A 24453-nucleotide genomic window follows, 5' to 3' on the forward strand; every position below is an offset into this window, starting at 1 on the left:
GTATCTCATCCCATATATAAACATTTAACAGTTTGAAAGTCAGGACTATGAACTCACCTTGAAAGTTCAACAAAGTATTCAACACATGATAAAATACGCTGACAATTCTTGACCTTAATACTCAACCTAAAGAACATATGTTTGTCAAAAAGTGTCTATCAACTAAGTTGGGTCACAGAGTAAACAGATCCTATTGCTCAATTCCGACTCACAAAATCAGCAAAAGTCAACAGTAGTCAACCGATAATCAACTGATGTCAACACAACCCAAAAACGACTTTTAAAACCCATACATGTTTATTATATAATTGTATTATCTTAGTGCGTGTTTCGGTTAGTTGAACTAATCAATAATATGTAAAACTCTTAAATTTTTAAAATGACCAAACTGTCCACTTCAACAAATTATAGAAAAATCAGCGGAACTCCGTTTAATAAACGACCAAAACCAAAAGTTTCTTGTATTTCGATTGGGTCGGTTTCTCCTCGGTTTTGGGAAAAAATCGGTTCTACGTGAACGGTCTAGTGACTATCTCGGTTAATTTAACATGGACACGAACCATCCTCACCGACCGAAAGAAATCGTCACACCCGACCCGGAAACCCCGCCCATTTTACAATTACTCGTTTTGCTGGTCAGCCTCCTTGAACAACAACAGATCTTATTTTCAAAATTCATGAAACCGAGACTCACAAAATTTAATTAATGAAACTTATTTGAAATCACGAAATGCATTGGATGTAATAAAAATAATTATAGTAGTAATTAAGAAAAATGGATGTGGAGAAATCATCGCTGTGTAATTGCGTTGTAAACTTCTTATTGGAAGAAAATTACTTATTATCGGCGTTTGAGTTGCTTCATGAGCTCCTTGATGATGGACGTGTTGATCAAGCTATTCGTCTTAAAGAATTCTTCGCTGATCCTATTCAGTTTCCTCCAGATCAGATCTCTCGATTTAATGCTCTCAGAGGTTCAATTTAATTGCATTACAACTCAATATAGTTATTGTTATTCCATATATGTATGTATATATGTGTTTCTGTGTACATATATATACAATACGTACGCTTATTGATGTGTTATTGTCCGAGTGTTTGCCCTAATTATTAAGATCTTGAGTTTGAATTGATGTGACCTCTAATGCATCTAGTTTGAATTGATGTGATCTCAAATGCTTCTAGTTTGAATTGTGATCTCAAAATGCTTCTAGTTTGAAATGTGATCTTAAAATGCTTCTAGTATGAGTTGATGTGATCTCAAAGTGCCTATAGGAAATGAAAGCTGAATTGGCTTGACATTTTTTTAGTTATATAAGTTTATATGTGGTTGTTAATTTTGTGTCTGTTCCGAAAGGGCAACGTTGCGACTACTGAGATTAGATACTGTTGGTGCCTGATTAGGTATATAATCTGAGACCTGTACAAGTTTATGTATTCAATAGACATTTTTTGTTAGAATTGCATTGTATATGGATGATATTTGTTCACATGTTGTCGAACTTAATTGGCCAACAAACCATTTTATTGTTGTAAATCAATCATTTCTAGGGTTTTGCTTGTTACACTATGAAACTTCTATGGAAAAAAATAATACACTAATTTAACATTCATGTACATGATTTAGATCTATTATATCACAATACTACAACTACAACAACTACAACAAAACCCAATACCAAATAAGTGGTGTATGGGGGAGGTGAGATGTAGACAATCCTTCCCCTATCCGAGAATAAAGACAAGTCATTTCTCCACTCAGAGTAAAAACACTCTCAAAAGTAGAGAAAGTCATCCCTCTCTCCATTCTATTATATCACATTCTTAACAAATAATTAAATATATATTTGATAATTTTTAGCACATTATTCCACTCTGTTATCATTTCTCTAGCACTAAAGGGAACTCGTTCATTTGTGAGTTTTGATGTTAAAGAGAGAAATGTAAGGATCACTCAAGATTTCTAGGATATTGACCATGAGTCAGCATCAAGGTTGCAAAAATCTATACTCGGGGAGTACTCGGCTGAGATTTTCTAGGGAGTCAGCGGCAACTCATGGTCGATCTTGACCAAGTTTGACTTTGACCGATTTTGACCGAGTTACCGATTTTTCGAGTAATCCCGAGTTTTAGCTGAGTAATCTCGAGTAATCCCAATTGTCCGAGTACTCGACCCGAACTTTTAACCAGGTCCCGAACTTTTAACCAAGTACTCACCGAGTACTCAACGAGTTCTGCAATGCTAGTCAATGTACAACTAAACAACTGACGTCATTTTCGTATAATTAACTCCAATAAGTTTGTTTACTTGCTACTAACCCAATAGAAGAATGATTTATTTTATTTAAATATCAAATGGACTTGTCCTACAAGACCTACAAAACTTTTTAATATGAGTAAATAGACTTGTCATAATCAATGCATATGTAGGTCATACCAAAGGGCTTCTGGCCAAGTTCGAGTCCCGCCTTGGAGAAAAAAAGGGTGGGTGTGTGTTTGCTGTTCCCCCCAAAAAAACATAGGTAGGCCATACGTGTGGTGTTATTTTCGTGGAACAAAACATCTGTATCATTGTGACAATTAAATGGCACTTAATTTTGATGGATGATGACCTTATAGCATGCTCTTAACTACCCCTTTTTCTATTAAAACACGGAACGAATCGTCGATTTAAAAAAGTTACTTGACACCGGAAAAATTCATGCAGCAGTCATTAAAGTAATTGAGGCAAATGTTTGAGAAATGGAATGAGGGCTCCGCATTTACATTTTCAGGATAATGATAAGAATTTAGTGAGTTTGTGTGTTTCGAGTAAAAGTTACATCATCTTGCTATGTTGCCATGCTATATTATGTAGAGGTGTAGAGCATTCTCTCATGACTATACTCGTTGCTGATATGGATATCCTTCTCTGGCAACGCTGTTAATAATTGATGCTCGATACCATTATAAATCTTGATATTTAGCATAAACATGTATGTTTAGATGTGAATGTGCTTATACTGAAAGCATAAATCCTTTTTCATTTACATGAACTAGTTGCCGACCCACAGAGTCTATTAGAGGAAAAAGAAGCACTAGAGGAGAAACTAGCAATCAGGGACTACGAGAACCGTTTAGCTCAAGAAGACATTCTGAAGTTCAAAACTGAGTTGCAAAAGAAATCTGAGGGTAGACTGGATGAATTAAATGGTAATTACTCTTGTAATTTTTCATTTACAACTGGCTTGTTTGCTCTGTTTCCAATTTTCTAGTGTGCTAAATACATTTTTGTACAGAAATGCAACTATCATCTTAACAGAACCAAGCCGATACTACATACTATTTTACAACTCATAAGTAATTTCTTTAATGGGTAATAAAACAAAAAAATCTTTCTTAACATTCATATTTGGTTGTCAACTAAACCTCAAGATATTTCTATACATTTCCCCTTTCATTAAGTTTGTGATGTTCTTCAGAACTATGAATTTAAGCTAGAAAACCCTTATTTTTATTTTATGTCTGCATTCGTGAAATAATCTTGTTTATGTTTTTAATTTACTTCTTATAAGATATGCAATTTGTGATGTCTGTAGATGCTAAAGAAAAAAACGGATCAGATCTTCAACAAAGCAGGGAGACAACCGTATCGGAATTGGGTCCTTTAAAGTCAAAAGAGCGTCAAGACCTGAACTGTGCTGTAAAGCAATATCTCCTCTTAGCAGGGTATCGTTTGACTGCCATGACCTTCTATGAGGAGGTACATGCTAATTTTGTCTATTTGTTACATTGCATCGTGTTTCATGGTACTAAATTGCTGAAATATGTGTCATGGTATTAAACTGTTTTCCCTTACATGGCCGCATGAGCAGGAACTTCTTGTTTGCTGTATAGTTAAGTTGTACATGAACACACATATCAAGTGTATGTCTATATATGCCCGTGGGAGTAAATGTTCTGAAAAAACAGCTTGTTTACTAAATATAATGGATTATATATTTGGAGGCCACCCAAATTTATTATTTTATGCTCGTGTGTTGAGAAACATAAAATATTATAAATAATGGTAGTTAACAAATAAATGAGTATGCGTTTGCTCTTACAATTTTCTGATGATTTTGTAGTAGATTTGGTATATATGGAACAATATACGAATATGGATGGCGTACAAAATTGTCTTTAAATATGGGTGGCCTACCTAAACAAATTTGATAAACCTCAGTGGCCTCCAGATGTATAATTTTTAAATATAAATGCTTTTATCCTTCTAAATTATTTGCGTATCTGTAATAGCTGGAAAAATGCTACGTGGTAGGATGAGATTACAAAATTACAATTCATTGTTTGGAGCAAGCAAGTAAAAATGACACAAACGATATATGTGAATAACCTTTAGTGCTAGGGGGTAGTCCATGGCTGATGAAATAAATTTTTTTTACAAAGGTGAATGAGGTTCAAAAGCGAGTTGATGTTTATCTTTAAACCACTCTCTTCTCTGTATTCAAAGTCCGGTGCATATTAGTAAATCTCTTTTGGTGTGCAATAAGAAATTATCTTTATGACCGAAAACGTATTTCTATGTATCCATGCTCTTAGCCAATTTTAGAGAGACAGAGAGAGGAGGGAGAAAGGAAGAGAGAGGGAGAGCGCACACAATAGACAAAATGTAGCTGGTTCATACATGAGGGATAGTTTCTGCATTGTTGATCAATCCTTCTTTGCGAGTTGGACCAATAAAAATTCTTTAATTAATCTAGCGTAAGTGCTCCAGAATGTATCAAATTAAGATCTGACTTTCATAGTATGTAACGTACTATTCGACCTTTCACTGTGTGTAATGAACTTGTTTTTTTATTGCCATTGTGTGTCATTTATGGAACTTCTACTGTCATGTCATTTATATAAGGTGCCACGTTGCGTCCATACAAGTTGTCATGTCACAAAATACCTACAATTGAAATATATTAAAGTTCATTAGACACGATGGTAGCCTGGATAGTTTATTTTATTGCATTTGTAAATTGTAATAAATCACAGTGGGACTAGGGAAACTTTCTATATCTGACTTTTGATGCATTAATTTGTTGCTAATAATATTAAAGTGCTAAATACTTTCCCAATTATGTAGGCAATATGCGGTTGTACCTTTAACATAGACCCCTTTTATGCTTTAACCTGCACTTGATCAGAGTAACACACAATAGCCGAATAAAACACAGAAATGAAATAACACGACACAAGAATTATAGTGGTTCAGTTTCGATGTGAAACCTACATCCACTTTGAACTAGAGAGTATTATTAATTTGGAGGTGATACATTACAAGTACATATGAGAGAGTATTTATAGACAAAGATTAAGCATAACCCTAATCTATGTAAACCCTAAACCGGCCCATTTAAATTAGGGTTGGCCAAACCCTAACTTAACCACCAAGTAATTTTCCTGGCCGGTTTACTTAGCTTATCAACCAAGCTATACCGAAGCCTACACCTCAACAATCTCCCACTTGGAGGCTTCGAATATCATCGATCTGCACTCGTGTACTTCTGCTTCGTAAGACTTTACTCGTCTCTACTCTCTCTAGTTCCTGCCTTCTCTTCAATGTTCCTGAAGGCCAGTTGAAGCTATGCACAGCTTCAACTTATCCAGCGTTACAGGTTTGGTGAACATATCTGCTGGATTCTTTGAACCTGGAATGCTCTCCAGATTAAATATTCCATTGCTTATCCTTTCTCCGATAAAGTGATACTTCATGCCAATGTGCTTTGTCTTAGCATGATAGACTAGATTCTTTGCTAACTTGACTGCGCTCTCATTATCACAATATAAGACATATTCTGTCTGTTTGCTACCCAGTTCTTTCATGAATGTCTTCAACCATACTAGTTCTTTACTGGTTTCAGTCAAAGCCATGTATTCTGCTTCAGTAGTAGATAGAGCCACGCTCTTTTGAAGTCTAGACATCCAACTCACTGCTGTTCCTCCTATAGTGAATACATACCCGGTGGTGCTCTTGAAGGTATTATTGCATCTACCCAGATCTGCATCAGAATAATCCCTGAGAGTAGTATCCCTACCCTTGAAACATAACCCAACTTTGGAAGTACCCTTTAAATACCGCAGTATCCATTTCACTGCTTCCCAATGTTCTTTCCCCGGAGCTGACATAAAGCGACTAACCATCCCAACTGCATGTGCTATATCAGGTCTTGTACACACCATAGCGTACATTAGACTACCCACGGCGGATGCATAAGGAACCTTAGCCATTTCTGCTTTTTCTACTTCAGTTTTAGGAGACTGATGTTTAGAAAGCTTTAGATGACTTCCCAACGGTGTGTTTCTTGGCTTTGTAGACTCACCATTCATTCTGAACTTTTCAAGAACCTTGCGAATATACTTTTCTTGAGATAAAGAAACTGACCCATCTTTATTCCTGCATATACTCATACCAAGAATCTGCTTAGCTGGCCCGAGATCCTTCATTTCAAATTCTTTAGATAATTGCTTCTTCAAATTGCGCATTTAAACCATATCAGAACCTGCAATTAGCATATCATCGACATAAAGGAGCAATATAATATAGGAGCTCTTGAACTTCTTCAAATAACAACAATGATCTGTAGAACTTCTCACGAATCCCGTCTTCTCCATGAAATTATCAAATTTCAAGTACCACTGTCTGGGAGCTTGTTTCAAACCATACAAGCTTCTCTTTAGATTACACATAAGATTCTCCTTTCCTTTGACACAAAACCCCTCTGGTTGAGACATATAAATGTCTTCTTCAATGTCGCCATGCAGAAAGGCTGTTTTAACATCCAACTGTTCTAAGTGTAACTTCTCGGTTGCCACCATACTTAGAACCAATCTGATAGTCGTCATCTTCACTACTGGAGAAAAGATTTCAGCATAGTCGACTCCTTTCTTTTGTTGAAATCCTTTGACAACTAATCTTGCTTTGTATCGTTTAGAACCATCTGCTTCATCTTTGACTCTGAAAACCCATTTATTCTGTAAGACCTTTTTTCCTGGTGGTAACTTGGTCAACTTCCAAGTTTGATTTTTCAATAAAGATTCCATCTCGCTTTTCATAGCCTGCTCCCACTGGAACGAATCTTTCACCTTCATTGCCTCAAAATAAATTTCTGGTTCTCCATTTTCTGTCAAAAGAAGATAGTTAACTGTTGGACTAAACCTCTCTGGCTGTCTTGTGACTCGTGTAGATCTCCTGACCCAATTGGACTGGTCAGGTTGTGGTGGGGGCTGCTCATCATCAGAATCTGAGCTCCCACTATTAGAAAACTGCTCGTGATCAGAATCCGAGCTTTCACTGTTAGGAACTCCCACTGGAACTGGAACTTCAGTTTCATACTCTGGAGTTTCCCTTTCATCCTCTCTTGTTCTCTCTGTGTCAACCTCAAATTCAACTGATTCTTTTTCTTTTGGTGTTGAATTGAAATCCTTGTACAATTCTGCTTCATTGAAGGTGGCATGTTTACTTCTGATAACATGTTTTCCCTTGTTATCCCATAACCTGTAACCAATGCACTTCCCCCATAACCAATGAACACGTACTTCTTTGCTTTTGCATCGAGTTTGTCACCATCTTTATTAATATCATATGTACTCCACCCAAAGATTTTTAGATGCCCATAACTGACTGCTTTTCCTCTCCATTCTTCTTCGGGTATTTTGAAATCAAGTGGAGTTAATGGAGAACGATTGATCAAATAAGCGGCAGTGCTAACTGCATCAGCCCATAGAGTCTTCGGTAGCCCACAATTAAGTCTCATGCTACGTGCTCTCTCATTTAAAGTACGATTCATCCTTTCTGCAACTCCATTTTGCTGTGGAGTACCTGGAACCGTCTTGATCATCCGAATGCCATGATCAGCACAATAGTTAACGAATTCGGTGCTGATGTATTCTCTTCCATTATCCGACTTCAAGCATTTTACCTTCAAACCAGAAAAGATAATTCAACAGCAGATTTCCATTTCTTAAAATCTTCAAATATATCAGATTTATTATTGAGAAAGTAAACCTATACCTTGCGTGTTGAATCATCGATGAAAGTAACATAATAGCGTGCTCCTCTCAATGAAGAAACATGAGTAGGCCCGGACACATCCGTGTGTATTAGCTCCAACTTCTGAGCCTTTAAAGTTCTGCCTGCTTTTGCAAAGGTGACCTTCTTCTGAGCCTAATTCAACTCTCTTCATACCAGTAATTTTACCATTAGACACTAGCATTTTCATTTCTTTGTCACTCATGTGACCTAAACGTTGGTGCCACTGACTGGTTAAGCTTCGATCATTGGAAACTGCATTTACTTCATTAGCTGTAACTTCTACCATATAAAGAGTGCCTCTCTTCTTACCCTTGGCTATTACTAAGTTCCCCTTTATTACTTTCCATTGACCTTCACCAAATAGCACACTATATTTTTGATCATCAAGCTGTCTAACAGAGATTAGTTTCTTCTTTAGGCCAGGAATAACTCTGACATTTTTCAAGGTCCAATTAGTGCCCAAAGAGGTCTTCAGCTCTAAGTCTCCAATCCCTATAATGTCAAGACAATGATCATTAGTCAAACGAACTTTATCAAGATTACCTGTTCGTAGATTTTTCATCAAATGTGGACTTGGAGTAGCATGAAACGATGCTCCGGAATCCATAACCCAAGCTCCTGAATCCATAACCCAAGCATCAATTGTATTCTCAATGCAACAAACAAGGACGTTATCATAATCATGTGTTGCAGCTGCAACATTAACTTCCCTTGGCTTTGATGATGTTGCTGGCTTAGTGCACTGGTTTCGGAAATGCACAGTCTCCTGACAATTCCAACATTTAATATCATTCCTTGTTCTCGACACACTCCTTCTTCTTGACTTTGACCTGCCCCTAATGTTACTTCTGCCTTTTCTCCTACCCCTCTCTTCTGTGCTGAGCAAGTTTCCTGATGGTTCTCCTGAGCTCTTTCTCCTTATATCTTCTCCAAGAATAAAATCACGACTCAAACTTGAGCTTTGAGGACTCTGTGGATCCACTGATAGCTGTGACTGAACCTGACCAACTTTCAGGTAACGAAGATAATAATAGAAGAGCTTTAACTTCGTCATCGAACTTGATATCAACTGACAGTAACCGAGAGATAATATTGTTGAAGTTATTAACATGGTTTGTTACTGAAGCACCTTCTTTCAACTTGGTTCTTACCAACTGTCTGATCAAAAACACCTTGTTAGAAGCAGACGGCTTCTCATACATATTTGCTAAGGTCTTCATCAAACCATGTATTTCGTTCACAATGTTAAAGGCAACACTTTTTGTCAGCGTGAGCCTGACAACAGCTAGGGCTTCCTGTCAAGCGTCTTCCATTCGTCGTCTTTCAATCTTTCTGGTTTATTCTCACTCAAAGCATCGATCAGATCCTTCTGACATAACAAATCCTCAACCTGCATCTTCCACTACCCAAAGTCTTGCCCATCAAACTTATCAATACTAATCCTTCCTTCTTCTGCCATTGTACTAGCTTTAGATCTGAGGAATAGCAGCTGTGATGATCTTGACAGTAGCTATGATCAACAGAAAAGAATAGGTGTGAATAGGTGTCGTCTGCACCTGATTTATGATCAACAGAATAGGTGTCGTCTACACCTGATGCACCTGATTTATGATCAACAGAATAGGTGTCGTCTGCACTTGATGCACCTGATTTATGATCAACAGAATAGGTGTCGTCTGCACCTGATGCACCTGATCTGTAACAGCAGCACTGAATGTTTGGTGGCTGCTAGGGTTAGAACCTGAGCTCTAGATACCAGTTGTTATGCTTTAACCTGCACTTGATCAGAGTAACACACAATAGCCGAATAAAACACAGAAAAGAAATAACACGACACAAGAATTATAGTGGTTCAGTTTCGATGTGAAACATACATCCACTTTGGAACTAGAGAGTATTATTAATTTGAAGGTGATACATTACAAGTACATATGAGAGAGTATGTATAGACAAGGATTAAGCATAACCCTAATCTATGTAAACCCTAAACCGGCCCATTTAAATTAGGGTTAGCCAAAGCCTAACTTAACCACCAAGTAATTCTCCTGCCGTTTTACTTTGCTTAACTGCTAAGCATACCGAAGCCTACATACATTAACAACCCCTCCCTTATGCATAGATCCTGTGTATCAAGTTTGGAGCGAATCTGTGGAGCTCTTGAGTTAGCGCAATTATCTAGTTAATTGATCATTTTATTATATTTGACCAGTGAGATTACACCTGTTTTTCGTTGGATCAAACAAATGAATATCAAACATAATATGGTGCAATTGGTAGAGAATCTCATCATCACATATAAATGCGTTCTTTGACACACATATAAATCTCAACTCTTCCCAGATTTTTTTTGTTGGGTAATCTTGTCCAACATCGGAAGTTAGAAAGAAATAATGTCTACGAATAAGCACTTCCCTCTATCACCAATTGGGTTTAGAGTACTAAGGAACTCAATGGGCTTATATGTGGGCCATGTTGTTAGGCTAAAGCGATCCTACAGTTTGTTAGGCTAAAGCGATCCTACAGTTAACTAAAAATGGTAGAAAGTTCATAATCTTTAGTAAGTACCACACCAACAGAGAGATACATAATTCGAGCTGGTGGTAAACTGAACTATTTCTAGGTACATGTGTGTATACTCAATTAATGACCTCAGGATTAAACTGTCGGTGCTTTCTGTTATGCTAAATGATCAATTTAGACCACAAGAAAGCTACTGATACGAGAATTCGTCATATGCAAATCATAGGAATATTCGTGCCGATAACTGAACTGTTCACATCACTCTTTACTGTCACGTTTGCTCCCTTTACATACTTGAAAGCTTTCACTTGGGAAAAAGGCAACACTCATGTACATATCAAGGTTTGTTAGTCACTGTTGAAAATCTGTGTTAACTGCAGGTGAGCGACCAGGATCTAGATGATTGGCAGAGCTCATCTGCATCTGTGCCCGATGCCCTGCGCCATTACTATTATCAGTACCTTTCATCCACTACAGAAGCAGCTGAGGTATTTTGTAAAGCAAATGGTGTAGTAATTACATAACTTGCCTCTCATCTTTAAACATTATTTTATATTAATTTAACATAAATCATAATAAAAACATACTAGTATTAATGAAAACTGCATTTGCATTATCATCTACACTAATAATCGTCTGTATTTATAAACATCACATGATCGCATGCTACTAATTGTTTGCCTTAAATCTATAGGAGAAGTTTTCTATGCTTAAGAACAACGAATCATTGCTCAAAGAGAATGATAAGCTCAAACTAGAAAAGCAGTCTTTGTTGAGAAGCAGAGATTTGGCTGATGCTCAGGCAGCAACTCTGAAGAAGTCATTGGATAGTTTCCAAAGGGATATTAAGGAGAAAGAGAATCAGGTATTTAAATCGCATTTTAACAATATTATATACTTTTGGTTGATCATGTATAAATATTTTCTCATTCTATGGTTTAGGTTCAAGATCTAAAGCATTCACTAGGACAGTATAGAAAAGAACTAACTAGCTGCAAAGCGGAAATAACTTCACTTAAAAAGCACATGGAAGGTACTCAACCTATAGGAGATACTGCATCAGGAGAGATAGTGGACAGGCCAAAGGAGATTGAGAGTCTGAATCCTACAAAATCTGATGATGATCAATCTATAAATAGCTTAAAAGAAGTAACTGATAGTAAAAATGACGATATAAAGCTAAGTGAAAATGATATGTTACCACTATCAAGTGGTATTCCGTCTATAAGTTCAGAAAGCACAGAGTATCATAATGCAGCCATACAAAACATAGAAGATACTGTAGATAAACCAGACGACTCTTTCAAATCAGATGACAATTATGTCACTGATGTAACTGTAAATGTTTCAAAAGAAAATGTTGTGCCAAATAATGGGTTGCTTACCGAGTCAAATTCTCCATCGGTTGACCGTGATTCAGAAAACAAGGTAATTTTATTGACTGCATTGCCGTCAAAATATTCTTTACATTTTATGGATCTTATGTATACAACTTTTAATTTCTTAGGGTCCTGGAACCATTCAAATTCTTTCAGACGCGTTGCCTAAAATTGTTCCTTATGTGCTGATCAATCATCGAGAGGTTATCTATATTTTTATTTCGTTACTTTTTTCCTCATAAGTAACTGCTGAAAACTTTGATAGTATAAATCTTCTTTCATTGTTTGCTGTTATTACCATATATAGGAACTTCTTCCCCTCATGATGTGTGCAATTGAGCGTCACCCAGATAGCAACACAAGAGATTCCCTGACTCACACATTGTTTAACTTGATTAAGCGACCTGATGAACAACAAAGGCGGATTATTATGGATGTATGGTTTTTAAAAGCATATGTTTCTCTTTAACTTATTTGTCTTACTTGGATTATAATGCAACCATTTTATTTATTTATTTAATTTTTTTTAATTCAGGCATGTGTAAGCCTTGCTAGGAATGTGGGAGAAATGCGGACAGAAACAGAGTTACTTCCCCAATGTTGGGAGCAAGTAAGACTTCTCATTTTACATGCCTTGTTATCAACTAATAACAAGCTTGCGAAAATCGTTACTCGGGCAGTACTCGAATGGGACTTTTTAGGGAGTAGTCGGGGAGTCCTTGGATGCTGACCAAGTTTGACTTTGACCGATTTTGACCGTGTGTTGACCATTTTTGACAAATTTCCCGATTAATCCAGAATTTTGGCCGAGTTGTCACCGCTTTGCCGAGTAATCCCGAGTTTTGATTGAGTTTGACCGAGTTTGACTGAGTAACAAGATTGAATTCTAATGCATGCTTAATTGGATTTGATGCAGATTAATCACATGTACGAGGAACGTAGGCTGCTGGTTGCACAATCATGTGGGGAGCTTGCAGAATTTGTTCGACCCGAGATTCGAGATTCTCTAATCTTATCGATCGTTCAACAACTGATAGAGGATTCTGCAACTGTGGTTCGAGAAGCTGCTGCTCGTAATCTGGCTTTGCTGCTTCCACTCTTCCCAAATACAGATAAATATATAAAGGTCAGCCTCACTTAATTGCTTCGAGGCTATCATGGAGAAGCTTTCTGACTTGACAGAATTTATACAATGTAAGCTACATGACAGGAAATTGTAAATGTATTACGCAATTTTCCCAACTTGTTTTTTTTTTTTTTTATGTTTTTAGGTGGAGGAAATGATGTTTCAGTTAGTTTGTGATCCGTCTGGAGTTGTTGTAGAAACAACAATCAAAGAACTAGTTCCTGCTTTACTCAAGTGGGGAAACAAATTGGATCACCTTCTAAGAGTGTTACATTCTCACATATTGAGCTCCATTGAGGTACAATAATTTTAATTTAGTAATTAATCTTTTAAATAAATAAATAAATAAATATGGTAAACAAATAGTCACTTAAATGGTATTTTCTTCAGTGTTGTCCACCACTTTCAGGGGTTGAAACTTCTGTAGAGTCACATTTCCATGTTTTAGGAGAAAGAGAACGTTGGACCGTTGATGTGTTACTACGGTTACTGCTTGAATTACTTCCAACTATACATTTGCTATCTATCGAGACTTGTCCATATCCGTCTCTTTTGGATTCCATAGAAACATTATTCCCAAAGCCATTACTTGAAAAGTATTCAGAGTGAGTTTCACCAACATCGTCCTCATTGTTTAAAGCTTAAATTTTTGTTGAGTTAATGAATCTTACAAATTTGAACAGGGGTAATGTTGATTGGCCTACATTTGGGTGGCTTCATGATGATTGTTTTCCAAGTCTGATACAGATTGCCTCTCTATTACCACAAAAGGAAGACAGTTTGAGAAACCGCATATCAAGTGTACACAATTTTCCTTACTTTTTTTTCCATTTATATCCATAGCATATCTTAACAAAATTTGACTTTCGTTCTTTTTTCTCAGTTTTTGTTAGCAGTTTCAAAAAGATTTGGTGACGATTATCTGACCCATATAATGTTACCTGTATTTTCCGTGGCGGTTGGTGAGGATGCTGATCTGGCATACTTCCCCTCAGCATCTCAATCAAAAGTTAAAGGTACAACTCTTTAGTGCTCAACTCTTACCCATGTTAGTTTACATATATTTATAAATTATTAATTCCAACAATGTTTTTTTTTTTTCACTCTTCAGCTCTAAAACCGAAAATTGCTGTAGACGAGAGAATTGCTATTTTGTGTGTCTTGCCGGTTCTGTTATCAGGAGTCCTCGGATCATCTAGCAAGCATGAAGTATTAACAGAGTACTTGAGGAATCTTTTGGTCCAAAGTGCTGAGCTGGATGGTCAATCAGCTATGCATAATGCCGATGTTTATAATTCTGTCCGTTTCCTTTGGTTAGTGTTTCATTAATTGTTTTGTCAGTCAAGTTTATAATTGAGTCTGAATTACTTTATCGCCTTACACCATTTTAATGCAGCTTGTTTGAAGAACACCATAATCTTGTTTTCAATATTCTATGGGAAATGGTTGTGAGTTCTAACATGGATCTCAAGATCAACGCTGCTAAACTTTTGAAAGTGATAGTAAGTTGAGATTTGCGTTGAATTATCTATCGTTTTACTTGTAATAACCTCGCCCTTTTTTTATAACTTGTAATCTGTTTGAATTTACAAGGTACCGTATATTGATGCGAAAGTTACTTCATCGCATGTTTTGCCTGCTCTTGTAACTTTGGGATCTGAACCGAATTTACAAGTGTTATATGCAAGCATTGATGGCTTTGGAACTGTTGCTCAGAACTTCAAAAATGATGTCGTAAGTTGATGCTTTCATCAACATGTATTTTCTAAAGTTTTTTTTTTTTTCTCTTTTTTTTTTCTTTTTTTTTTCTACGTGCAATTGTGTGATTGAAATCTATTTCTAACAGATTGTCGACAAAATACGTGTTCAAATGGACGCTTTTCTTGAAGATGGATCTCATGAAGCTACTATTGCTGTTATTCGTGCATTAGTAGTAGCCGTACCACACACAACGGAGAGCCTAAGAGATTATATCCTTTAATCATCTATAATTATAACTAAGGTTGCAAAAATCGCTACTCAGGAGTACTCGCTCGGGACTTTTAAGGGATCGGCAACTCAGGGAGTACTCGGATATTGACCAAGTTTTGACCAATTTTAACTGATTTTTCGAGTAATCCCAAGTTTTGGCCGATTTTCCGAGTAATCCCGAGTTTTTGGCCGAGTTTAACCAAGTTTGACCGAGTACTCGCCCTGTACTTGCCGAGTACTAAAAAACAGAGTACTCGCCGTGTGATTCCGAGTTCTGCAAATGTTCAGTAATACTCAAGGTTGAAAAAGACACGAGACGGGGTCGAGATGGTCGGGACCTTAAAATGTCGAGACGGACGTTACTGGCGTTGACTTATATATATATATATATATATATATATATATATATATATATATATATATATATATATATATATATATATATAGGGGCAGGATCAATGGGGAAGTAACCAATCGGGGGGAAGCGGGGGAAGCAAATTTTTTTTTTTTTCTTCGTTTTTTTTGGAATTTTTTTTTTCTGGCATCAAGATCACACGAAAATATGAACATTTAGAAGAGACACTTCGTGATGAATCTTATTATTTAGGCGGGAAAACGATCGACAAAAATAACATTCAAGATAATATTGTTCGTGAAGAATATGAACGTTTTTTTTTTCCCATGTTTTGTGAAGTAAAATTTAGCCCGATTTAGAGTTTAGGGTTTAGGGTTTAGGGTTTGGTGTTTTGGGTTTATTCCATAAACCCAAAACACCAAACCCTAAACCCTAAACTCTAAACCGTTCGTGTAAAAAACTTAATCTAAATCCTAAATCTAAATCCTAAATCTAAACCCTAAACCCTAAATTTCTAAACCCTAATATCTAAACCCTATAAACCCTAATATCTAAACCCTAATATCTAAACCCCAATAGCTAAAACCTCAACATACGCTTGAAAAACACGATAATTGTTATATATTACTTCTTCGAGAGTTTCCCGCCAAAATAAAAACATTTATCACAAAGTGTCTGTACTAAATGTTCATATTTTCATCCCATCTATAATGTTCGTGAACAAAGTGTTTTCAAAAAACAAAAAAAAAAAAAAAAAACAAATTTGCTTCCCCCCGATATATATATATAAATATATATATATATATATATATATATATATATATATATATATATATATATATATATATATATATATATATATATAGTGGTAGGATCAAGAGGGAAGTAACCAATCGGGAGGAAGCAAAAACTTTTTTTTTTTTTTTTCGTTTTTTGAAAAAACTTTGTTCACGAACATTATAGATGGGATGAAAATATGAACACTTAGTAGAGACACTTTGTGATAAATGTTTTTATTTTGGCGGGAAAATGCTCGAAGAAGTAATATATAACAATTATCGTGTTTTTCGAGCGTATGTTGAGGTTTTAGCTATTGGGGTTTAGATTTTAGGGTTTATAGGGTTTAGATATTATGGTTTAGAAATTTAGGGTTTAGGGTTTAGATTTAGGGTTTAGATTTAGGACTTAGATTGAGTTTTTAACACGAACGGTTTAGAGTTTAGGGTTTAGGGTTTAGGGTTTGGTGTTTTGGGTTTATGGAATAAACACCAAGCCCTAAACCCTAAACTCTAAATCGGGCTAAATTTTACTTCACAAAACATGAAAAAAATATCGTTCATATTCTTCACGAACAATATTATCTTGAATGTTATTTTTGTCGATCGTTTTCCCGTCTAAATAATAACATTCATCACGAAGTGTCTCTTCTAAATGTTCATATTTTCGTGTGATCTTGATGCCGGAAAAAAAAAATTCCAAAAAAAAACGAAACAAAAAAAAAATTTTGGTTCCCCCCGCTTCCCCCCGATTGGTTACTTCCCCATTGATCCTGCCCTATATATATATATATATATATATATATATATATATATATATATATATATATATATAGGGTCATAATCAAGAGGGAAGCACTTTTTTGGGGAAGGGGGAAGCAAAATTAATTTTTTTTTTTTTCGTTTTTTGAAAAAACTTTGTTCACGAACATTATAGATTAGATGAAAATATGAACATTTAAAAAAGACACTTTGTGATGAATGTCATTATTTTGGCGGGAAAACGCTCGAATAAAAAAATTAAAACATTCAATGCATTGAATGTTTTGCTGCTGAGTTTATTTGCATCGTTTTGTTTTCATCTTGTGTGAAGTGTTTTTTTTGAATTTAGACTGATTTAGAGTTTAGGGTTTAAACCCTCAACCCTAAACTCTAAACCGTTCGTGTTATAATATTCAATCTAAACCCTAATTTCTAAACCCTAATAGCTAAACCCTAATTTATAACCCCCTAATTTCTAACCCCTTAAAAAAAACTCAGCAGCAAAACATTGAATGCATTGAATGTTTTTATTTTTTTCTTCGAGCGTTTTCCCGCCAAAATAATGACATTCATCACAGAGTGTCTTTTTTAAATATTCATATTTTCATCTAATCTATAATGTTCGTGAACAAAGTTTTTTCAAAAAACGAAAAAAAATTACTTCCCCCACTTCCCCCCAAAAAAGTGCTTCCCTCTTGATTAAATCTATATATATATATATATATATATATATATATAGTGGTAGGATCAAGAAGGAAGTAACCAAGCGGGGGAAGCAAAATCTTTTTTTTTTCTTTTCGTTTTTTGGAAAAAACTTTGTTCACGAACATTATAGGTTGGATGAAAATATGAACATTTAATAAAGACACTTTGTGATAAATGTTTTTATTTTGGCGGGAAAACGCTCGAAGAACTAATATATAACAATTATCATGTTTTTCGAGCATATGTTGAGGTTTTAGATATTAGGGTTTAGAAATTTAGGGTTTAGATTTAGGATTTAGATCGAGTTTTTAACACGAACGGTTTAGAGTTTAGGGTTTAGGGTTTGGTGTTTTGGGTTTATGGAAAAAAAACATTCTTCACAAACCCTAAACCCTAAACTCTAAATCAAGCTAAATTTTACTTCACAAAACATGAAAAAAAAAAAACGTTAACATTCTTCACGAACAATATTATCTTAAATGTTATTTTTGTCGATCGTTTTACCGCCTAAATAATAACATTCATCACGAAATGTCTTTTCTAAATGTTAATATTTTCGTGTGATCTTGATGCCTGAAAAAAAAAATTTCCAAAAAAAAACGAAAAAAAAAAAATTTTTGCTTCTCCCCGCTTCCCCCGATTGGTTACTTCCCCATTGATCCTGCCCCTATATATAGTGGTAGGATCAATAGGGAAGTAACCAAGCGGGGGGAAGCAAAATTTTTTTTTTTTTTTCATTTTTTTTGGAATTTTTTTTTTCAGGCATCAAGATCACACGAAAATATGAATATTTAGAAAAGACACTTCGTGTTAAATGTTATTATTTAGGCGGGAAAACGATCGACAAAAATAACATTCAAGATAATATTGATCGTGAAGAATGTTAACTTCTTTTTTTTTTTTTTTTTTTTTTTTTTTTTTCATGTTTTGTGAAGCAAAATTTAGCCCGAGAGGGTTTAGGCTTTGGTGTTTTCGGTTTAGTCCCTAAACCCTAAACTCTAAACCGTTCGTGTTAAAAACTCAAGCTAAATGCTAAATCTAAACCCTAATATCTAAAACCTCAACATACGCTCGAAAAACACGATAATTGTTATATATTACTTCTTCGAGCGTTTTCCCGCCAAAATAAAAACATTTATCACAAAGTGCCTTTATTAAATGTTCATATTTTCATCCAATTTATAATGTTCGTGAACAAAGTTTTTTCAAAAAACGAAAAAAAAAGTTTTGCTTCCCCCCGATTGGTTACTTCTCCCTTGATCCTACCACTATATATATATATATATATATATAGGGGCAGGATCAATGGGGAAGTAACCAATCGGGGGGAAGCAAAATTTTTTTTTTTTTATTTTTTTTGAATTTTTTTTTTCTGGCATCAAGATCACACGAAAATATGAACATTTAGAAGAGACTCTTCGTGATGAATGTTATTATTTAGGCGGGAAAACGATCGACAAAAATAACATTCAAGATAATATTGTTCGTGAAGAACATGAACGTTTTTTTTCCATGTTTTGTGAAGTAAAATTTAGCCCGATTTAGAGTTTAGGGTTTAGGGTTTAGGGTTTAGGGTTTGGTGTTTTGGGTTTATTCCAAAAACCCAAAACACCAAACCCTAAACTCTAAACCGTCCGTGTTAAAAACTCAATCTAAATCCTAAATCTAAACCCTAAATCTAAACCCTAAACCCTAAATTTCTAAACCCTAATATCTAAACCCTATAAACGCTAATATCTAAATCCCAATAGCTAAAACCTCAAAATACGCTCGAAAAACACGATAATTGTTATATATTACTTCTTCGAGCGTTTTCCCGCCAAAATAAAAACATTTATCACAAAGTGTCTCTACTAAATGTTCATATTTTCATCTCATCTATAATGTTCGTGAACAAAGTTTTTTCAAAAAACGAAAAAAAAAAAAGTTTTTGCTTCCCCCCGCTTCCCCCCGAATGGTTACTTCCCTCTTGATCCTACCACTTTATATATATATATATATATATATATATATATATATATATACACACACACACACACACACACACATATTTTAAAGCCAAAAAACCTTCGTTTACCAGTTTGTACCTATAATCGCTATTATCGTTAATATAATACAAAAAAGTTGCACTAAACTACGTTAATTTTGATCGATTTGACTGACTTCGACCGATTTAAACTGAATTTTTGACTTCTGACCGGCATTGACCCGACCCTTCTATCGTTTGACCCGACTTTTGACCGTTAACCGACTTATTAGAAGACGGGATGGGGTCGAAACGGGCTAGTCACCAAACATCGCAACGGACGCCCTTTACAACACTGGTAATACTACAATTGTATCTTTGACCTATCATACATTTGTTATCAAAGATATTTCATCTTTCTGCAAATCAACTACCTTCAACTAATATGGTGCAACGACGTGAAAGTTCCAACACATTTTGTGAAGCGATCCGTGCTCTAGATGCTACAGGTTTATCCCTTTACCAACAACATCCCTATCTCATTCACATTCATCTTTAAAACAACAGCAGATAATTTTTTGACACGTTTGCAGATCTGTCAGTCGCCAGTGTCCGTGATCTACTTCTGCCAACGATACAAAACGTACTAAAAGACACCGACGCACTCGATCCAGCACACAAGGAGGCTTTGGAAATCATAATGAAGGAAAGGTCAGGTGGAACGTTGGATGCTTTCAGTAAGGTAATGGGGACTCAGTTTGCGCTGCCGACTTCAATGACAAGTTTGTTCGGTGAAGGTGGGCTGCTTGGAAAGAAAGATTCCGTCGAGCTACAACAACCGGTCCCACCGCCTACTAATCTGAACGAGCATCCCGAACTTACCATAAATTCCCCGTCACCAGCGGAAGATACAAGATTTCGTAGAATTATGAGAGGTGGTCTGACTGATATGCTCAGAGGTAAAACTAATCCTTCCCATTAGAAATGTTATTGTTCCTTGTAATTTTATGAATTTTGCTGTTGTTTATTAATACCTTATTCTTTGTAAGAGTCTAATCTACAATGTAAAAGCTAAATATATCTTATACTGATCAAAAGAATAAATAAATGTATGTATTTTCATTAGAATAAAGAAATGTCTTTCATATTTCAAGGCGTTTCTTAATTGATTTAAGAAGTGCTCAGAGTTGTGGGCCTGTTTCTATTTCGAACGGATAAGGTTCTCTTTTTAAGCCCGTGATGATTAGTATTTTTACTCAGATTTATGTGGTCTAAATGTCTTATTCCATGCCTTTTATTTGGTCACTTCAAGATATGTTGTTGGTGATGTTTGAACATGAGGCACACCAGATTATCTTGAGGGAAATTGATGAAAATACATTTTTTTAAGGCTTCAAACAAAATACACTTTTTTAAAAAAAATTGCCTTTTTACACCATTCGGTAGACGGGATTTCTGTCTACCACCTTTATCTGTCGTCTACTACCATTTTTACAAAGTAGTAGACAGTAACAACAAGGTAGTAGACAGTGAGAACAAAGCAGTAGACAGCCAATTGACCGTCTACTGCCTTGTTGTTACTGTCTACTACCTTGTTGTAGGTGTCGACTGATATGTATTATTGGTGTCGACACCTACAATAAGGTAGTAGACAATAACAACAAGGCAGTAGACGGTCAGCTACCTTGTAATTGACTGTCTACTGCTTTGTTCTCACTGTCTACTACCTTGTTGTTACTGTCTACTACTTTGTAAAAATGGTAGTAGACGACAGATAAAGGTGGTAGACAGAAATTCCGTCTACCGAATGGTGTAAAAAGACAATTTTTTTTTAAAAAGTGTATTTTGTTTGAATCCTTAAAAAAAAGTGTATTTTGTTTGAAGCCTTAAAAAAAAGTGTATTTTGAACAATTTCCCTTATCTTGAAATGATCAGACATGTTTCTAGCTCTGGCCACATACTTTGTATTTTATTAACAAAATTTTGGTGTTATCAAGATGAGGGCGAGAATTAGGGTTAATTTTTTTAAATCCAAAGTTTTATTAGAGAATTCCAATTGTGTCTTTAAAATCGATTAACTATTTTTTTTTTTTTTTTTTTATAAATTTTTCTTCAATGATGAAAACATGAATTGCTTGTATGCTTGAATAGAGAAGTTATGATATCAAGTTGTGAGAAAGGGTATGTAGGGAATTAGTTTGGATTAATGGGGAGGATGCTCCTTTATTGAGTGAGCCAATAATCTTCTAACAGTCTCTCAAAAAGATTAGGATGAAACTCACGGGATGATGGAATATTATTTTTTGTCCATTAATCTCAATAAGCTAAAACCCCTAAAGCTGACTTTGGCACAACTGGAATGCTGGAATGCAAGTGGCGTGAACATTATTACGAAATATGGCATGGTCCATGTACTTTAGTTTTAAAACTCATTTTAATTTCAGGAAAGAACCATGCCACCAACTCACCAAGCTAAACCTTCTCTTTAGCATCACTATAAATGGAGGTCACGACATATAACTCTCTACAAAATCCCATTGATTACTATCAAATACTAATAATAATTAATTAATATACTAACCTTCCAATCATGTCAAACTCGTGCCCGTACAACACACAACGGTTCTTCATGGTGGCATCGATGGTATTGCTACTTTTCGTAGGACACTTGCAGCTAACTGAATCGGTAACATGTGATCCAGTTCAGATCAGTTGGTGTCTACAATCCATTGTTTCTTACTTACCGCCTACCCCTGATTGTTGTCGAAGGCTCAAGGGACAGGAAGCTTGTCTTTGCAAAGAAATGAGTGACCCCACTTTTGGTGGTTATCTTCGGCTTCCTGGTGCCAAGATGGTTTGTGACAAATGTCATGTTACTTATCCTAATTGTTAAAGGATAATGGCGATTGATGGATGTTCAGTATGTTTCAAGTTAAATACTACCAAATAAGTGCTGAAATTACCAACGAACAGATTACTTTGTACAATGGTATTAAGATTCAGCATTTACAATAAAATTGGTTATGTGGCAAACCAATTGTGACGTTATGTTACTGCAGTGAGTCGTGTGTAAACATTTGCGATGTTATTTGTGTACTTGCAATCATCTGCGATGATGTTATATTTGTGTAGCCATTAGTGATGTTCAATTATATGATAATGATTAATTGCAATACGTTTTTCTGAATATGCTCTTTATAGAAACAAAAATAAGAGAAAGAGAGGAAGTAAATTTGGGGTATTGAATTAAAAAAGAGGGAAGGGTAGGTTGGTAAATATACTTATGATGTTAACATTTATTGTTTCAAAACATGTGTATCGGCAGGTACATGTTAGTCCTGTGTTGACTTTGTCAACCCATCCAGCGGTCCCCGTAGCCCACTGGAGCCTGGCGAAACACCATCACCCATTTCCCCACAGCATGCCAGGCCCGATAAACGAACATGCATTGTCATTGTTTCAATCTTCGCATGCGTGGGACCAAGGGATCATTTGGGTCCGGTAAGAATGGTTTTTGATCCAATTATTTGGAAAATCCTCACGGGAATCGAACCCTCACCTCCCCTAAGGGAGAGTGAGTCATTCACCACTAGGCTATTGGCCCATTCTTACGTTAACATTTATTAGATGAATGCATTGATCAGATGTTATTATTTTTCAAATGAATGGTAATGGGCGAAATCATAAACAAAAAGCAAGTGAATATTGATTCGAACAATAATTGAAAAAGAACGAAAATATTATTCGTCAGATTGATAACATTCATTAGCGAAATGATAACATTCATTAGCGAAATGATAACATTCCGGTGAATGTTTACTATTTTTTCATAGGAAAACAAAAATAAAAATGATAATAAATATTATTTACCAGATTAATAACTTTCATCAGAAAAATAATTTCATTCAACAGAAAAATTATAACATTATGTAGAAAAATAATGACATTTTGATGAATATTTACTAATTTTTTACACGAAAACAGCATAAAACATTAACTATGATATGACAGTTATCATTCATAAGAACTGATATCATTCATGAAAATAGTTATCATTTATGAGAAAACAGTTATCATTTTTCAAAAAACAATTATCATTCATAACTATAATAAAAACAGTTGACATGAAAAAAAAAAAAAAAAAAAACATAATACAATTCATTAGATATCATAAATAAAGCACTGAATATAAGAACGAACACGAGTAAACAACTAATGAGTGAAAAAACAATTATCGTTCATCATTGGGATGTTATTATTTTTTCCTCATCATCGGGATGTTATTATATTTTCTTCATCATCCGGATGTTATTATATTATTTATGAATGATAACATTTTGACGTTAATGAATAACTTAAACGTGTAATAGAAACTAATTAGTAAGTTAATATTGAGTTGTAGCTTAACTGGTAGTCATGCCTTCGGATTGGTCCGGCTTTTCTACAAGGCAGTAGTTGAGGGTGTGTTATGCAACTATGAGAGATGAACGCGTGAGTGATTTAGTCCATTGGGTGATCCCAAACGACCAAACTGATGTCCTAAAAAAATTATTAGTAAATTAATTTCGTTTCTCAAGGAGTAGTAAACTTAATAAATCAATTATAGTAGCTACTAAATAAAGGGGTTTTATGAAGGATTTAAATCTGAATTAACAACTAAAATGAAAAGTGATATGTTAGGGTATCATCTTGATCTATTCTCAATTGTTGTAAAGTTTGATCCAATTAATATCTCTTAGCTTTCAAAAAAGAAGTTAAAACAATAATCTGGATTAAACTCATGTAGAATCCTAATTACAAAGATCAATCAATGAAATTACATGACTGTGAAGTT

The 24453-nt window shown here is 35.2% G+C and overlaps 2 protein-coding genes across 2 annotated transcripts; both read left to right on the top strand.

The window, feature by feature from the left end:
- The first annotated feature begins 689 nt into the window (after nucleotides 1–689).
- Nucleotides 690–20741, top strand: LOC139865982 (uncharacterized). The gene is made up of 20 exons (XM_071854104.1): nucleotides 690–974; nucleotides 3040–3192; nucleotides 3579–3742; nucleotides 10960–11067; nucleotides 11274–11444; nucleotides 11522–12007; nucleotides 12087–12161; nucleotides 12266–12394; nucleotides 12494–12568; nucleotides 12875–13084; nucleotides 13230–13382; nucleotides 13475–13689; nucleotides 13768–13885; nucleotides 13968–14100; nucleotides 14196–14397; nucleotides 14481–14586; nucleotides 14678–14818; nucleotides 14931–15054; nucleotides 20012–20128; nucleotides 20213–20741. The coding sequence occupies exons 1-20, from the start codon at nucleotides 776–778 to the stop codon at nucleotides 20599–20601; spliced, it is 3468 nt and encodes a 1155-aa protein (XP_071710205.1). The 5' UTR covers nucleotides 690–775; the 3' UTR covers nucleotides 20602–20741.
- A 1468-nt stretch (nucleotides 20742–22209) lies between these two features.
- Nucleotides 22210–22512, top strand: LOC139868407 (non-specific lipid-transfer protein 2-like). Its single transcript, XM_071856741.1, has one exon. It carries the CDS (start codon nucleotides 22210–22212, stop codon nucleotides 22510–22512), a length of 303 nt encoding a protein of 100 aa, XP_071712842.1.
- The last annotated feature ends 1941 nt before the right edge of the window (nucleotides 22513–24453 follow it).

This window comes from Rutidosis leptorrhynchoides, chromosome 9, assembly GCF_046630445.1.
Source record: "Rutidosis leptorrhynchoides isolate AG116_Rl617_1_P2 chromosome 9, CSIRO_AGI_Rlap_v1, whole genome shotgun sequence".
In the NCBI taxonomy this organism is placed as follows: Eukaryota; Viridiplantae; Streptophyta; class Magnoliopsida; order Asterales; family Asteraceae; genus Rutidosis; species Rutidosis leptorrhynchoides.